The 13,409-nt window shown below is 37.7% G+C and overlaps 5 protein-coding genes across 5 annotated transcripts; all 5 read right to left on the minus strand.

Moving 5' to 3' along the window:
* Window positions 1-277: 277 nt before the first annotated feature.
* BDF20DRAFT_873836 (peptidyl-prolyl cis-trans isomerase pin1) lies at window positions 278-1,247 on the minus strand. The gene is made up of 2 exons (XM_053081231.1): window positions 1,137-1,247; window positions 278-968 (listed from the first exon to the last, which is right to left on the minus strand). The coding sequence occupies exons 1-2, from the start codon at window positions 1,137-1,139 to the stop codon at window positions 519-521; spliced, it is 453 nt and encodes a 150-aa protein (XP_052935542.1). The 5' UTR covers window positions 1,140-1,247; the 3' UTR covers window positions 278-518.
* A 1,137-nt stretch (window positions 1,248-2,384) lies between these two features.
* BDF20DRAFT_873838 (uncharacterized protein) lies at window positions 2,385-3,875 on the minus strand. Its single transcript, XM_053081232.1, has 6 exons — window positions 3,753-3,875; window positions 3,586-3,664; window positions 3,433-3,495; window positions 3,294-3,349; window positions 2,822-3,183; window positions 2,385-2,752 (listed from the first exon to the last, which is right to left on the minus strand). Exons 1-6 carry the CDS (start codon window positions 3,849-3,851, stop codon window positions 2,479-2,481), a joined length of 933 nt encoding a protein of 310 aa, XP_052935543.1. The 5' UTR covers window positions 3,852-3,875; the 3' UTR covers window positions 2,385-2,478.
* Window positions 3,876-3,989: 114 nt separating this feature from the next.
* On the minus strand, window positions 3,990-5,095 carry BDF20DRAFT_555430 (DNA polymerase alpha zinc finger-domain-containing protein). Its single transcript, XM_053075738.1, has 6 exons — window positions 4,919-5,095; window positions 4,750-4,838; window positions 4,483-4,684; window positions 4,310-4,403; window positions 4,171-4,232; window positions 3,990-4,064 (listed from the first exon to the last, which is right to left on the minus strand). The coding sequence occupies exons 2-6, from the start codon at window positions 4,752-4,754 to the stop codon at window positions 4,044-4,046; spliced, it is 384 nt and encodes a 127-aa protein (XP_052935544.1). The 5' UTR covers window positions 4,755-4,838; window positions 4,919-5,095; the 3' UTR covers window positions 3,990-4,043.
* Window positions 5,096-5,554: 459 nt separating this feature from the next.
* Window positions 5,555-7,634, minus strand: BDF20DRAFT_821837 (DNA polymerase family B-domain-containing protein; the record flags this gene model as incomplete). The annotated part of the gene is made up of 4 exons (XM_053077644.1): window positions 5,555-6,921; window positions 7,005-7,187; window positions 7,253-7,430; window positions 7,494-7,634. Coding segments are annotated over 4 exons (1,869 nt in total), but the record flags the coding sequence as incomplete, so codon positions are not given.
* Window positions 7,635-11,287: 3,653 nt separating this feature from the next.
* BDF20DRAFT_873843 (uncharacterized protein) lies at window positions 11,288-13,382 on the minus strand. The gene is made up of 2 exons (XM_053081233.1): window positions 13,075-13,382; window positions 11,288-12,965 (listed from the first exon to the last, which is right to left on the minus strand). Exons 1-2 carry the CDS (start codon window positions 13,268-13,270, stop codon window positions 11,734-11,736), a joined length of 1,428 nt encoding a protein of 475 aa, XP_052935546.1. The 5' UTR covers window positions 13,271-13,382; the 3' UTR covers window positions 11,288-11,733.
* Between the last annotated feature and the right edge of the window lie 27 nt (window positions 13,383-13,409).

Here is a 13,409-nt window from a genome sequence, read left to right on the forward strand (position 1 = left end):
TAATTGAATTGAAAAGCCATGCACTGCAGCTCCATCATTTATACGAGGATCAACATTGCTGTATACATGATACAACAAAGAGGCATTACGTCCATTTTTTTAGGAATAAAAGGACGATCTAAACAGTCCTTTCCAGAGATTAGTCGTTGGATTTTATGAAAAAGTGCTTGAAACATTACTACAAGTTCAGACAATGCATCAATATATGATGGCAAGGCTTTCAAGTTCTATTTGGGCGATCCCTAACCGGGATTAATTTTACCCTTAAACTGTCTTTGTCCAACATTGAGTGGAAACCACCTGTGACTACCGGAAAATTCTGTAATCGCTGCGCGTTTGTCAATGGTTCCTGAAAATCAGTACTCAAAGTAGCTTGTAAAATATGAAAAGCATAAATTCTTTGCTTTCATGCTTATAGTCAAGAATGTAGGAACAATATAATTTTAAAATTACAGATGGACTTTTATTGCTTGTTGATCACTCGGGAAAGGGGGGACCTAGATTGATTCAACATTTTTTTACGCTGTTCTTAAGATCAAATGGACACCACTATCGGTCCAGACAGGTTTACTCAGCTCTCCTACTTGAAGGGCAAATGTAGCGTCCTCAAATGGTTTTTGCATTTGTCCACGTTCGAAGTAGCCCAAATCACCGCCGCGTTTCGCGCTAGGACAATCAGAATAGTGAGTTGCCAAAGCAGATAGCGTTTCTTCACCAGCTTCAATTTTTCTTTGATATTCTTTCAAAAGCTCCAACGCCTCTTCTTTGGACCTAGTGATGTGTTCCTCTCTCCAAGAACTCGGTCTTCTGGATTCTCTGCTTTTTACTAACAAATGACTAGCCCGCACTCTTTCTATCTGGTTTGGCGTTATAGGGGAATCCCAACGTGACTCTTTTGTTACCATATTGAAGTAGTAGTCTTTATCATATGTACGAGAATGTCGTATAACCCAATTGTCTGGCAGTTCCTATGATTGTGAAAGAGCTGGTTATATTTTTAAATCTTGCCATAATTTGTGACCCTTTGAATAGCGCTGTTTATTCATGGCAAGTTTCCTAAATAAAAATCTGCCCAGCGTACGCTACTATTTGCACCGCTCGATCATTCCTTCTTCCTGTTTGAGTGAGCTACTCACCATGATTGTTATTTTTTTATATATATGGTAACTGTGTCCGTTTTTAATTTAATATTGAACTGGAGTGTTTTCAAATGGTTGAAATCTACGATCGCAAATAAGTGGTGAAGGTAGAATAAAAAGACAAGAAATTAAGAAGCATTCTGAAACTCGTCGGGTCATTTTTGCTTTGGAACGAGTTGAGGTTCCTTCTCCGCAAAGTACGATTAAACATGATTTTTTATTATATAATTTTTAACCCAGCACACAAATATACTACATATCAGAAAACTGCCCAGGGCAGCTCGATTTGAGAATAGAGCGATGCATAGTGTAGGAACCTTAAATTTTCAGAGTGTACTGCAGATACGCAAACCTGTATATCGCTATTATTTGTTAATTACTCTATAGGATCAAATGGTTGTTTAAAGATCAAAAGGTCGCACCATGAAAGACTATAAAAGCAGGATCAAAAAAAAAAAAAACGGGAACTCTATTGAAGGGAACCTTTTGATACATTTTATTTGCGCTTAATTTAATTTTAAGTACGTTAAATGGCGAAGGTATTAGAGAGCAACATACGATAAATGTTTGTACTATTAAACGAATTGCTATATATATGTACGTTTGACAACCAGCAAACCCTGGGGAGGTAAGTTCGAATGCAAGTATAGAAAAATATATCCGCAGGTGATATAAAAGGCAAAATGGGATATTTATTGCCACTTGAGGTATTGCATTTTTAATTGTGGAGCAAATTTCGCGTAAGATGATTCAACAGACTCTCTATCTTAAGTTGCCAATAACTGAAGCTGTTTACGATGACAAATGAGTGAGGACAGCAAGTGAAAATGCATTTACTCCCAGAGAGATTTCGCATATCCATAGCGCATAAATAAGCACCATTTATGTATTGTCGGATTGTATCAGCTTACGTTGAGGACGCGTATTATCGTTTTTACTGCTGAATCCACTTTTGTAAATGTCAAGTTTTATTTTACATTCACTGAGTTTCTCAAACGTACTTTATAAACTTATAGGAAGAATGATTGCGCTGTGTGCATACTGGGACAAGTTTTACCAATTGGTGTTTTCTCCCCACAGAAAAACTTTACTAAAGTGTAGCTGATAAAATCTTCTTAGATAGGTATTCTTCAATTCGGTAAGAAATGTAATCTGTCTTTTTAGAGGATAGTTAAATCAAGCAACTGGAGTCCGCAATGCTTTAACATAGAAATGAAGCCCATAGTATAGAAAAATTGAGAAATGCTTCATTTTTAAGTATATTTCTTTTATTTATTACAATCTTCGTATATTGATGAACAGGACGTGCTTTGTAATGAACTAACAGCTAGCGCTTTTTTTAATTCTTGTACTTAGTTTCGAAATAGTTAAGAGCAGCAGACTGAGCCATTTTTTGAAGTAAAGATTGTTTCTTTTCCTTTTGTTCCTCATCTTCGTCGTCATCATCATCATCAGTTCCGCGTTCAGTGAACATTTTTACCATTTCCTTGGCAGCGTAAGCAGCAATTGCTTCCTTGGCTCCTTTGAAGCGAACTTCTTCGCCGTTTTCTTCTTGCTTTTCCATATACATTTTCACAGCTTGTACAGCAACGGCACCAGCAATAATTTCGTAGCTGTGAAACACACAGATCAAAATTAGAAAATCAGGTTCTCACAGAAAATGTAATAATATTGTTGCGAACCTCAAATGCGATTTCTTCTTCTCATAAACTTTCTTGTGAGCCTTTTGTAGTTCTTTCTCTTGTAACACCTCGTTCTTTTCATTATGGCCCCAGCCAAACCAGTTGCCAAACCAAGCTGTTAAGCGAGCACGCTTGCAATCATCTTCTTCATCGTCGGAAGAATCTAAAACGCGTGGAGGATCAGCTAATTGTAAATCCCAGAGTTGATTGATACCTTTTTCAGGTGTCTCTGCCTTTTTATAAATCATAATGGTAGCACCAGCTTCCATTTCTTTTTTACGTATGTCAACAACTTGGTCTGTTTCTGACAGAGTATAAATGTGGCCGTGCTCACTAGAATATCCAAAACGTTGATCATCTGCCTATAATTACGGACAAAAAGGTTCATAACGTCAAACTTTAGTGTTACACTTTCGGCTTGTTATCCGATTATTTAAGATTTCTAGAAGAAGTAACATGCATGAAAGCTTACATTCTCCTCATGTTTCATGACATCAACATATAAATGGTCATGACCAGTAAAGATGTCTATGTACAATGATTGATTGACAAAGGTCCTGATTAAAATTGACTTGCATGAAATCACAGAAAGGAAGTTGCTATTTCATTACCTATAAACTTTTTGGATTTACCGACATCGAGAACAAGGCCGCTAAACTTATTAGTCAGAAAACCTTTCATAAAAAAAGGATGAAAATAGTTCTTTGGTCAGCATGAAAAAAGCAAGACTACGAAGTAAAGGATAAAGAAATCGACGCGTTTACCATTTTGGTGGATCCACAATTGGCTATCTCTTTCAGGCTTCCTTTCTTCTTTGAGTGCAGTAACAATACGAGTTCCAGCCTAATAATATTATAGATAGATACTAAGTGTCGAAAAATACGTTTCTTTTCAAGTCTTTCATATATTACACGTAATCTTTCTAGTTTACCTTGACACCATCATTCTTATCGATATCCATAGCCATACCATTCATTTTTGAAATGATATAAAAATAGCCAACAGGAAAGCTATCAGTTTCGACAGTCATCTTTAATATGCACCTTTTGTAAAGTGGCAGAGAATAAGTAAAAGAAAAATGGATGTACAGAAGGCCGAGTCCACGTTAAATATGAAGCTCGTAGCACAATAATTTAGAATTTGCAATAAAGCGGCAGTAGATATTGTTGTACATATGCGGTCCAGAGGAATTTCCTTTATTAGTAAAATGCCCGACAAGTGTTTATGAATTTGCATAAGCTGCCTATGAACGTAGAAATAGCAGCAACCGCTTAAAGCAGTGGCATAAGGTTTTATTAATGGATCACTATTTAAAGGGCCATATCTTCAAGTAATGTGTCCAAGCGTACATATGTGAACTGGGATAACTCTTTCAGTTTTTTTATGAATGTCTGTATTCGATGCACACAATCTGAACATATAATAAGCACGAGTGAGTACATACGACTAGACTCAAATAAACTTGAAAGGCTGCAGAGTTCTACTTACTTTGTTCAGTATCAGTATACTGTGTTCTATCAGTATCTACTTTAAATAATTTAAGAAGATGACTCAATTGTTCATACAATGTTCCTGCTGAATACTATAGATAGGGGAGGAGGAGGAGGAGGACGAACGTAAGTCAAAGTATAGCGTAAACAACTCTTTTTTGTCTACTTTACGACATAATTCAGCCTTCCCGAGCATAGTGGTTGAAAGCAACGATCGCCTTCGTGATAGATCTTGCTGTTTGTCTCACTCCCACACATTATATGATTGCATTTCAATGGGCTTCTATAATACCTTCTTATACTTTCATGAATCAAGGTTATTACTTTTGCCTCAATTTCATTTGTATCAAGCTTCGCCTCGCACTTTTTACAACTGAGACGAATAATCTTTTGCGTCAGATGGCAGTTTTTACATTCAATGATGGGCGTTTGTATAACCTCATACACTGTTTCCTCTTTGTCTTGTTCTTTCTCGGATACTACGCTTTCTTCTACTTCGTCGGTTAGTAAATTATCGAGATCGATATCTATAAGTGCAAAATAGATTTGGAAGGGTTGAGTAAGTGGCCCTTCGAAGGTGTTAACTACGGAAATTCGTTTACTTTACCGAGCCATTTCAGTAATTCGTTAAGTGAAATTTTATTGATAGGAAGTAATAATCGTCGAACAGGTGGCAAGATTTGCCTGACAATGTACCATCTATAATCTGAAGACAACTCAAGAGTTTACAAGATTGTTTTGGAACGATAATTTGCAAAATGAATTTGTCATATGTAATTAATACTTACCGAGTTCATACTTCCCGTCAGAAACATCCTTGGGTGCTCTTGGTTCGGGAAATCCCAAAGAGTTCGACCCTGATTTACACATAACGTAAGGTATTTCATCTCCTGCTTTAATTGTAAATCCTAACTTTCTCATATGCGAAGCAACAACAGCGTGAGGGTTGCGTTTCGGATCAGAATAGTTTTCAGGATTCCGGCTCAGATGCTGTTCATAGAATGTTAAACACTTGCAACGAAGAATGGCGCTTGCAATTATTAATTTACCTTTCGTATTATAAACTGACTGAAATCATACTCTTTGATTTGCTTGGTCACTCGGATCAAGTATTTACGAATACTTTGAATAAGTGTATCATTATCCATTGAGTTTGCAAAAATCAACTCTAGAACATCCCTTTTCATCGAATATAAATCAATTACTTTACTGAAAAGTCTGTTCATGACCAGTTCCTTTTTCATTACCTTGACACCTTTTTTGATCGTTCACACCAGTCTCTCCTCACCATATCCAAACCTTTCACTTCAAGCGTTTCCACTAATGTTCCGTCATATCTAGTTTGCACCATCAAGGCTGCATATTTCTTTTTTCTCAACAGTAAAGTACGTCTGAAAAACGCATCAATATCCAATTCTAGAAGCGAGTAATGCTTATTGACTTCCGTAATAAAGCGATGAGCAATTTCTTTTGCTTTTACCATACTTTTTCTATTCGTATAGAGCATCACCGAATCCGTATCACCATAAATGACATGAAAGTGACGTTCACGAGCTAGATTAACGGTGCTTTGAAGAATCTCCCTTCCTTTACTGGTAATAAACTTAGCCAAATGCCTCGCTTGAAATCTGGAGAACCGAGAACCTAAGCAACCATAAATACTGTTCGCTGTAAGCTTAAGAGCTGTCTGACGGGAATCATATTGAGCATAAGTGGACCGAGAAACTTGGTTATCTTTCATTTTGTTTTTTACAATTTTCCGTTCTTGTACAAGTTGTTTAAGAAGGTCTGGCAAAATGCCACGTGTTGTGGTAACTTCGGGGGTATCAGGTATATCGGACTTATCATTCAACGGCATCGTAGTGAAGCAGACGTTGTATTCTTGGATAATAGAGGGGTATAAACTGTTGAAATCTAGCAATAGAACATATTTATCGTAATAACCAATCTCAGGTTCAAGAACGAGGCCACCGCTAAAAGTACTTGCTGTCTTCATAATACGATTAGTGTCAATAACTCCAGTATAGTCAAAATTTACAAGATCTTGCTCAGCGTTTTTCTTCGAAGGCTTATCAGGGCAGATGAACCCTTCATCATGGAATTTATGCAAAAGTAAGTATTCAATACGTTGAGCACGTCCACCTTTCAGCGAGTCTGACCAGAGGTTTCCCGAAATATTAGTTAATTGCTTGGTAATCGAGAGGAGCTGGAATTTTATTGCAAGCCTACAAGTGGCATAGGCTTCAAACGATGTATCATTAACTACATTCATAATGTTTTTTGCGTCATTGTAGTATTCGGGAAATGATTGATTCAATAGTTTTGGGCGTTGTAGATGAAGTTGTGTCAATGCTAACTCTGTCAAATTGTACGACTTGCTTTTGATGTATTCTTTGGCGCCTTCGTATGTATCACATAGTACGCGCCCGTTCAGCTTTTCATAAATGCTATCATTTTCAAAAAATGTAGTTATGTGATTCTTTCGACGAAGTCTTCCTAATTTGTGATCTATTTGCATATTGAACGCCTTCATTCTTGAAAGCAGAATGTCAAACATGGTAGTGACATTATGACCAACGATAATATCAGGGTCAACCCGGTCCATGTAGGCTGAGAAATGGCAAAAGAGGTTCGGTTAACTAAAAGATGAGAGCGTTTTGAGAAGCGGTCGTGTACAAAAATGCAGATCTTACATATAAAGGTCGAAATTAAATCTTTTTCATTGTTTTCATTAAGAATTATATGATTTGTTTGCTCTTTCTCCCCTTGTATATGGATAGCAAGATCATCAGGTGGTGCTCTTCCATCGGGTGAGCTAACGGCTGTTATGAGTGAGCATTCGGACGACTCAATGGATTCACCATCGTCAACATCAACTGCATAGAACAACAAAATGTTGATTAGAAGCCTGCTAATACCGTTTAATCGAAGTCAAGCTTACCATCTTTGCAAATCAATAAACTAGCAGCGATAATTTGAGCTCTTTTGGTATTATTGTTAACAAATGTTTTCAAACTGATAGACATGATTGTTAAAGGTGGGTTGCCGTTCTCTTCTGCTATAATCATTGAACAATCCTCAGGTTGAGATAAAAGTAGATTGACTTGAGAATTCGTAAACTATATAGAAATGGCGAGATTATTAGTGAATAGTCTCGTTGCAATCATTGCAAGCTGACCTACAGGCTCTGATACTCTAGAAACATTCTTAAGCTCTAACCAACAGGGTCCCATGATTTTTCTATCAATGACAAAGTTCTCAAAGGGACCTGTATCTATTCCATAAATTTTGCTGAATGTCTTTCCATAGAGTCCATAAGGTAATGCAATATCTAACAATCAAGTTAGTGAGTGGGTACAATAAAGGAAGAAATCAGAAAACCTTTGTCACTGCCCTTTGCCCTTGCAAAACTTCCTTATTATATACCTTTATAACTATATCTCAATCTGACATAATCCTTTTTTTTGGCCTCAGGAGATAAATTCTTTCTTCTGACTGTATCCATCCTATACTTTTTGATGCCAAATTCAGCTAGTGTTCTGGCGATTTCTTTTTTAACGTCATTTATAGAAACTTTTTTGAAAATATCATCACTTTGTGCTAAAGGAAATGCATATAAGTAGGCTTGAAACTTTTAACGTAGAGGTTCAAGAAATACAAAGAAATACAAGACTTACAATCGAGCTCGAAAGGCCTTGGCTCAATGTACATAATCCTATCAATATTTGGGATAGCGACCGTACAGGTGACAGCTGCACCATTGCGATTCAAAATCTTGGTTTTCGTTTTTGTTGGATTGTGGATTGAAAGAATAAGAATGTTTCTTAAGTCTTTCTTTTTTATTTCTCGTTTGTATTCGTATCAAGATGAAACAGCTTACCTTCCCAAATAAAAGAATAAAGCTCTGTTTATGGACTTCGTAAGCATGAAACCACCACACCTTTTCTGTTTGCCCTACTTCATAGAATTGGTCGTTTAAAGCTTTTAAGGGAAGTGATTTTTTTCCGCTTAATATCATTGTTCTAGCTCCTTCCCAAGGTTCGACAAGTTGTTGACTTTGGGTGATGGAAATAATCACATCTTCCATTTCTTTGTCATCAGCCTCGTTATCCATGTCAACTTTGTTATCATCCTCGGCATCCATGAAAATATCATCATCTGAATTAAAGCCAGCAGCGTCATTTCTATTTGGATCGCCTAGAACTGGTGATAAACTACTGTCGAAAGTGCCTATTACTCTACTTTGAGGCTCTTCCTGAGAGGAATGTTGAGGACTTGGCATTTCATCCGTTTGAGTAAGTGTCGGTGGAGAGATACTAGCAATATCTTCGAAAGATGAAAGGATCTGCTGGCCTTCATCGTCATAAATATCTGGTAGCTCAGTTGAAGACGTTCTCTGAGGTGAGGTGTCTCCATTTGGGTAATGTATATGATTTGTCGGATCATCAGCTTGCGTAAGATCTATTGTGGACATACTGGAGATGTCTAACGAAGGCGACTGGGCCTGTTGCTGCTCTATGGTATTGCAACCGTCCGGTTCTACCGAAGAGATTGTCTGCGTCGAAATGGCTGCAGCAGGAACACGTTGAGAATAACAAACAGGAGATTTACCCGAGCTTTCGTCAGTTAACTCATCCACAAGTTCGTCATCACTAACTTGAGCTGTTTCGTCCTCATCAAATTCGTCGCTTTCCATATTAGAATCGGCAAGAAGCATATTATCGTTGTCAACGCTTGGCTGTTTATCACTCTCACTATCAAGCTCATCGTCCATTTTCCCATCTTTTCTACCCTTGCACGCATTATCTTCAGGTTGTGCATCATTATTTTCCTCACCGTGCTCTTCATCATCGTTACTCCTGTCATGCTTAACGTCATAATTTTCAAACACATGGTCATTATCGTCCAGAGTCTCCTTATTGAATACTTTTTCTCCTTCTTCCTCTGCCTCTTCTATAGTTTCTGCCATTGTAATTATGTCGTTATTCTCCTCTGAAAATTCTCCCTGAGCATCAGAAACCTCAACTACCGTTGTTACAATAGAGATATCATTCTCGTCAGCAGTATGCTGTGATGAAAATTCTGGATCGCTCGAAGTGGTAGCAGTAGGATCAAAAGTTGTAGCTGATAGCCCATAATCTTGCTGAGATTGATGAGTGAGAGTGGTCGCTGTAGGAGCTGCTGTATTGGAAAAATATTCGGTGCGGTTTCTGTCGTTTAGCACAGCTAAAGCTTGCAAAGCTTCGTAGAATTCATCCCCTTCTTCGTCTTGCTTGAATTCAAAAGCAGTTCCTGCTATTTCAGGAAATACGTCCTTAGTAATTTGATAGAATATCTCATTCAAAGGGCTGGAAGCATAAGGAACAAGAGCATTTGCGGGTTCATTTTCGTCTACGACGTCTGAACAATTGTTGGTTGCATCAAGCTAAAGTTTAGTAGGAGAGAATTAGATCATCGATGGATCAAAAGATTACTCTTCGGTGAAATTAGATCTGCTTGTCTTTTGACTTCACCTTTCTTCTTTTACGCTGCGGATCTGCTTCTGCTTGTCGTTTCTTTGAAGTGTGCGACATGACGAGATCTATAACAGACAGTATCACAACGCGACAAACGAAAATGATAATGGAGAAAGAAAAGGCCCGAACATTTATGCGGCAGCAAAGAATTTCTTTATGATGTGGTTTGCTTCACCCCGAGGGTAACCTGTATGTGGTTTTCTTAAAACACTTGTTTATAAGAAAGAGAAAAAAAAACTTGGACTATGAAGCTAAACAAATGCGATCGACAAATACGACGTAGTGAACTACTGTTCAAATGTGATTGATTGACGCTATTTCTTATTCAGTGTAAATTTCAGAGTTAAAGGTAAAAGGAAAGGAAAGAGCAACTTTATATTCATAACGATTTCTTTCTTCCTTGCTTCTTTTCGATAGACGGTAAGTTTACCAAACTAAATAGCACAGTTGATAGTGTCAAAGATATGGACATATCACCCACTTATGACCTTGCTTCCTATATGACTTTGACCTCTTTTATCATCCGACTATTCTTCTGCCTCAAAACTGCTCATATATCAACGTTTCTTTTAACTACAATTCATATAATTGAGGCAATTTTGGAAATATTGTTACGAAAAAAAAAGGGCGCAAGACTGATATATACAAAGTACTTTGTCCTTTCAATGAATATCTGTACCCAATTCAGCAGCTCTCGTAAGGTGACGGTGACGATCAGGCAGTTTAAAAACCTTTGCAAGTCGGAGCCAGTAGCAATGTAAGATCAGCTGACTTAGCATCAATATGGTAGGTTACTGTTTGAAGGAGGTGTCTCATAGGTATAACACTAAGCCTTTCCGTTTTCCCCCCTTCGATTCGGCTTGAACTGAGTGGGTATCACACAACCCTGAATCTTTCAGGAATGACGCTACCTACAACTATGATTGCCTGAAGCTCAAAGTGAATTTGTTGAATACCAACTCCAGGTTCATGTGATCTATTTTAATCACTCGAGCGACATTAGAGTGAGTTGATTTAGAGCATACTATAGCGGGAAACCGCACTAGGAGGAAAAATGAAAATCTGGAAAAAAAAAACCATAATTGAAAAGAAAGTTTCGTTATTTGTCGTACAATGTCAATATTGAAGTCTTTTTTGTAACTTTTGACAATGAGTACGTTTTTGGAAGTAATGGGGGTAAGAATTTTCGATTCTGTTTTACTTTGGATACACATCAATCAAATGAAGGGAGAGACGCTCTTCCTAGCGTTGACTGAATAACCGTTATATGAAAGCAATAAATAGCATGAATACCATTGAAGACAATTTGCTTCAGGGTACGGTCAAACGATGGCACGGATTTACAATGTCAGTGCTTTCTTCTTAGAAAACAATACGCAACATCGTACGATACGATATGCCACTTGAATAAATTCAGGGGAAGAGAGAAAAGGCTTCTGGAAGAGCAACATAGACAGAGATGTTGTGTTACAATTGGTAATTTATTTCTTTATTTTAAGAGAAAAAAAGTAGAGGAAGCAAGTTGAAATGCAGATAAAAAAAAAGAGAAACGTACGCGTAGTCATAGTAGTAGTAGTAATTGGTTAAAAGCATTGAACGAAAGAGAAGAGAAAGTGATCGAGAAATACTTAAAAAGTGTATGTAGAAAAGAAACTATATACATTAAAAATTTTTTGAAAAAGCATATTTATGTGTGTGTGTATGTGAGTTGTTGCTGATGTGAGACTAAAAGAACGAAGAGAACGAAAGGTATGTTTAGGTTTTTTTGGCCGATTTTTTGTGCGTGTGTAAGTGATTGAGAAAGGCATAAAAATTCTACTCTGTGTGTGATTAGACAAATGTGTATGTTTTTGGTGGTTTAATAAAAAGAGGCGGAACGTAAGGGTATCAAAAAATCGCAAAGTTGCTATTGCCTGTGCATAAACTGATCAGAAGCAGTAGTTGTAGCATTCAGCATGTGTGTATTTAAGAATGTGTCGTTATGCATCATAGGGAAGGTTGTGGTAGTGCTTGGGTTAAACATGGTTGTGGTTGTTGTTGCCGAACTTGTCGTACTGTCAGAGGAAGGAGCACTCATCATGCTGAATGATCCAGGTAAAACGGTTGGTTGATGAAGAGCGGTTTGAAATTTTGGCATCATCATGGATGAAGGGTGCTGTTGTAAATTGAAGAATGGCATATCAGACTTCATAATAGTAGTGCTAGGTTCTGATGTAACCATAGCGGGAGTGGTCCAGTTACTGGTAGCAGTTGTAGATGCAGTGGTTGAAGCAGTATTATTGGTGCTGTTGGAAGTATTTATGTAGTTCGGGAAGCCTGGTACCGATGATGGTAGCACAGGAAACTGATTGCCTGATTTATCGTTGATACTGAGAGGAGGGGAAGAGAACTTTTGGTTGAAAGTGAATTGTTGTTGGTTGTTATCTGTGAGAGAAAAGTTATTTTGAATGGCTGATTGCTTAACAAAGAAGCTAGAAGATGTAGTAGCTGACGGTTTGATGGACTGCTGTAGATGATGTTGCCCGTTTTCTTCATCAAGGAATTCGTCGTCTTCGTCTCCATCTTCATAGTCAGACTCCATTTCTTCTTCGATAGTGTTTCCTTGAAGATGTTGATGACTTTTATCTTCCATGACTGGTGACGAAACAGCAGAAGAAACCATTTCAGGCACCATTTCTGGAGAGGCGGTACCGGCCATCGTTTCGTCGGAACATGCTTCGGGAACAGTCTTCTTGCTGTTATTGTTCTTTCTAGCCTTTTTCTTTTGCAAACGCTTGTCAGCCTCGGATAACAAGTAACTGTTGAATTTCTCAAGTTCACTGATACGACGTTGATAACGTTCTTCTTTTAAAAGAGCGTTTTTTACAAAGTCAAGAGTGCGGTCAATGATGGTACTTTTGGAAGGACGAGTATCGTTTTGTAGATTGGGCAAAGTGAAAGCCAATTGTTGGAATTTGACATTTAGACTTTCTCGACGAGCACGTTCAATAGCATTATGTTCAGCTCTACGTTCAGCTTTGGACAAAATCTTGGCTGAACTACTGGAATTGGTTGTTGTAGAGGCCGAACCCCCAAAAGCTGTAGTAGAGTTACCAGTAGTAGCTCTATCATAGGGGCTATTCGAAAACCCACGTAAGACTATTAGAATAAAAAAATTAAAAATAATTAGTTTGTGTAAGGCTGAACAAAGAAAAAAAAAAAAAACGACGAAAGGGGGCGGAAAGAAGAGTCAAAGGCGATAATTTACATTGTTGTTGCATAAGAAGATCTTGTCCATTCTGAAAGCTCAAAGGAAGCTGCTGTTGAGGTTGAGATCGTTGAGAAGAAGGACGAGGGGGTACTGAAGCAGCAAATTGCAAAGGTATTTCATTTGTGCCAAATCCGCCGTTCGCATTAAACTGCAAATTAGGAGTCGGCTGGCTAAAGAAATTGGGTTGAGACATAAGCGTTGAAAATAAGCAGAGAAATTATAGTGAAAATAAAGACAAACAAGAGAAAGAAGAAACAAAGGAAAGACGAAAGAGAAGAAACTGTTTTTGTTCCCCTATTTTATGAAGGCATTCTTATATGCTTTTTATAGCA

The sequence above is a fragment of the Mycotypha africana genome, assembly GCF_025528875.1.
Source record: "Mycotypha africana strain NRRL 2978 chromosome Unknown BDF20scaffold_6, whole genome shotgun sequence".
NCBI classification, from domain to species: domain Eukaryota; kingdom Fungi; phylum Mucoromycota; class Mucoromycetes; order Mucorales; family Mycotyphaceae; genus Mycotypha; species Mycotypha africana.

Coding starts and splice junctions, on each gene's coding strand:
- BDF20DRAFT_555430 (XM_053075738.1), bottom strand. Junction 4,233..4,309: donor GTATACTGATACTGAACAAA/GTAAGTAGAACT, acceptor TTATATGTTCAG/ATTGTGTGCATCGAATACAG. Junction 4,065..4,170: donor AGTTATCCCAGTTCACATAT/GTACGCTTGGAC, acceptor CTACGTTCATAG/GCAGCTTATGCAAATTCATA.
- BDF20DRAFT_873843 (XM_053081233.1), bottom strand. CDS start 13,270: ATGTCTCAACCCAATTTCTTTAGCCAGCCGACTCCTAATTTGCAGTTT. Junction 12,966..13,074: donor TCTTCTTATGCAACAACAAT/GTAAATTATCGC, acceptor TTATTCTAATAG/TCTTACGTGGGTTTTCGAAT.
- BDF20DRAFT_873838 (XM_053081232.1), bottom strand. CDS start 3,851: ATGACTGTCGAAACTGATAGCTTTCCTGTTGGCTATTTTTATATCATT. Junction 3,665..3,752: donor ATAAGAATGATGGTGTCAAG/GTAAACTAGAAA, acceptor TAATATTATTAG/GCTGGAACTCGTATTGTTAC. Junction 3,184..3,293: donor TCATGAAACATGAGGAGAAT/GTAAGCTTTCAT, acceptor CCGTAATTATAG/GCAGATGATCAACGTTTTGG.